The sequence below is a fragment of the Aquarana catesbeiana genome, linkage group LG09, assembly GCF_042186555.1.
Source record: "Aquarana catesbeiana isolate 2022-GZ linkage group LG09, ASM4218655v1, whole genome shotgun sequence".
NCBI lineage: Eukaryota > Metazoa > Chordata > Amphibia > Anura > Ranidae > Aquarana > Aquarana catesbeiana.
Genome location: NC_133332.1, coordinates 28506062 through 28509223, shown reverse-complemented (window position 1 = coordinate 28509223; position 3162 = coordinate 28506062). Strand labels below are relative to the sequence as shown.

At 40.2% G+C, this 3162-nt stretch overlaps 1 protein-coding gene across 1 annotated transcript; it reads right to left on the bottom strand.

The window, feature by feature from the left end:
• Window positions 1-1954: 1954 nt before the first annotated feature.
• On the bottom strand, window positions 1955-2863 carry LOC141108876 (olfactory receptor 6C1-like). Its single transcript, XM_073600845.1, has one exon. It carries the CDS (start codon window positions 2861-2863, stop codon window positions 1955-1957), a length of 909 nt encoding a protein of 302 aa, XP_073456946.1.
• Between the last annotated feature and the right edge of the window lie 299 nt (window positions 2864-3162).

The following is a 3162-nucleotide window of genomic DNA, read 5'->3' as shown; positions in this document are numbered from 1 at the left end:
CGTATCCAAGCACTTCCTGCTGTGTCACAGCAAAGACCCCTCCCACCTTAAGTTTTGGGGTATCGAACCATACATTAGACACTGGCGGGGGGGGCATAAGGTTAGGCCCCTCAGCCAGCTGGAATCTAAATGGATCTTCACTTTAGACACTTTCTCGCCAAGAGGCCTGAACATTGAATTTGACCTGAACTGTTTCCTCAGTGACTTTTAATTTTTTATACTATACTTTTTAGGTTTTTAGAGTTCACATCTGTTTAGAATTTAGACTCTGACCATTAAGGTTGAGTTTGCCTATTTCCCTTTTGGCACTTATATTCCATTTACAACTCTACCGTCATTCTACTAGTTCACATTCCAACAACCAATAGATAGATATGTACACTTTCTACTAATAGTCTCTTTATTTTAGATGTGTAATCCGCTTCTATTTTTATTAATATTTTTATTATGTTTATTTAATAACAGCTGTTTAGCTATATATATTCTTTCTTGTGTGTTACGAGTTTGTGCATTTAATTGTGGCAATGTATGTTTATTATGTACTGGCAATTGGGGTACTTGTCCCCCCCCACATTGCCATATCTTGTACCTGTGTTCTCCCTCGGTCCCGGTTAGCATAGATGCCTTTCCTTTGCCGATCGGTTTTAGACTTTTTTAGTAATTATTTTAATTTTTTAGATCAACTGAGTTGGCCTTTTTAAACAATTTTAAATAAAATATAAATGTTTTTATTCCCGTTTTTTACTTATATTTGTCTGTGTGATGATGTTTCCGTAAGGTTTCACACACAGAACAATAGCTATGTCACTTTCCCGATTTGGTTTCCTCTTTGCTGACAGTTGCTGTCAGTGTTGTTACTGATTGGCCACTTTAGTCACAGCTACTGTGTATCAACATCCGCCTCTGTGCGAATGACCGCTCTGGTGGTTACCAACAAGATGGCTGCGTCCATTGACCTCCGGGAAAATGGCCGCTGTATTATTTCCTATAGACTACTAGAAAATGGCCGCCCATTATAGTCTATGAGCAAGCTATTTAAGGACATCCATAGCCCCTCCCTGTATCCCCTGATGAAGTCACGTGGGTCGTGACGTCACGCGTAGGGACGGGACAGGCACTCTATGACGATTGGAGATACGAGCTTCGCCGCTCGTCGGATTTTTGCACTGTTTATCTGCTTTTATGTGAGTACCTTTATTGTTTAAATAAACTCAGCTATTGCCAAACCATATTACACTATTGTGGGACCTTCCTTTGCTTTCTTCCCCATCTGGTGACCCCTGGTATATTACTTGGAGGGACGGAGCTCCCATATGAGGCTAGCAAGGATAGGATTAAATATTGCCACCCCCACTACTGGTCTGAAGTTGGCACCACGCCATTTGGAAGATTTTTTCATCCCTGCACCATGAATAAGGGCCGCCATGCCTAAAATTGGCTGATGCTGTCACCCCATTACCTGCAGGTAAGGGGCCACTGCTCACTTACGTGTGGTGTGTTGCACGAAGAAGGAAAATATCACCATTTGTGCCAGTCACTCCACTTTCCCTAAGAGGATCACTATATATGCACCTTTACTTGTGGACATTTTTAGTCAGATGTCAATTATATCTTGTCCATCTGCACCAGTCACTTTATCCTTTCTGTCTGTTTGCTGTGTGCTTGCTTTGCACATTATTTACATGAAATTTATTATATCGTAATTGGAGTCATTTATTGCTATTATATTTATTTTTGATTACTTTGCACATGTTGTTTGATCACGTGTTTTATGCTGCATATAAGCACGTCAGTATAACACTCACTTTATAGACCTTTAGGATATCTTGATTAATAGATATCGGCACTGTCACTTTCTCTATATTTTCACATATTTATGTATCATTTTTTGAATGGATTAGCGCAGCACCATACTTCTATTCATTTTTTATTACACTTGTCTTAAAACATGTCATTATTCCTTTATGGCTAATTTTACATCTTCATTCTTTAGGCTGTATATCATGGGGTTTAATACAGGAACGATCGATGTGTTGAAAAGCGAGAACACTTTGTTGGATTTTATATTGTCACTTGAAGCTGGCCTAAGGTACTGGCAGAAAAGAGTCCCGTAAAGAAGAGTGACCGCCATCAGGTGTGACGAGCAAGTGTAGAATGCTTTACGTCTACCTGAGTTGGTAGGGATTCTCATTATCGTAACAATAATGAAAACATAAGAGATAAATGTAAGAACAAATGGGGTTAGGCTTAAAAGGAATATACCTTCAGTGAAAATCAAGACTTCCAGTCCAAACGTGTCACTGCAGGACAGTTCCATAACTGGTTTCATATCGCAGAAGAAGTGATTGATAACATTGCACTTATAGCAAGAAATCCGTAACAACAACACAATGTATGGTACAATTGCAATAAATCCCATCAGCCAGCTCACCAAGAACAATGCGGAACAACTTTCAGAGTTCATGACCGTCACATAATGTAAGGGTTGGCAGATGGCTATATATCGATCATAACTCATCACCGTCAGTAGGAACAGCTCGGTAGCAGTGAGTGATGAAAAGAAGTAAATCTGAGACATACAAGAATAGAAAGAAATCTTTTTATTCCCTGTTACAAACATGGCAAGAAGATTATGCTGTGTAACTGTAGAACATGACACATCCAAAATAGCTAAGTTACAAAGGAAAATGTACATGGGAGTGTGAAGATGAGGGTTCATGTACACCAAGAGAAGAATGACCAGGTTCCCACCTAGAGCAAGGAGATAAGTCAGAAGAATAAAAATAAAGGTGACAATTTGGTGTTCTGGCACATCAGAAATCCCTTGAATGATGAAATAGTTCCAACTTGTCTGATTTATCATCTCCTTTGCTTTGTTTTTTGATCTGGAACATATACTGTATGTAAAGAATAAGTATTTTAACAAACGTAATATTAGACACCGCGACTGACAACTATGTTATCATTGAAGTAGGGGCGGCCCGTCCATTAGGGGCGCAGGGCACTGCCTCTCCTTTCCATCCCCACTGCCACCCCTATTCATGCGTCTGCCCCCTTGCAGGACGCCGGGCGCATGAATTACAGCGGCGGGGGTGTTTTTCTTTTTAAACACCTGATTAAAGCCAGAGGCTCTAAGAGGCTTCAAAATAGGGTGGGCTCCAG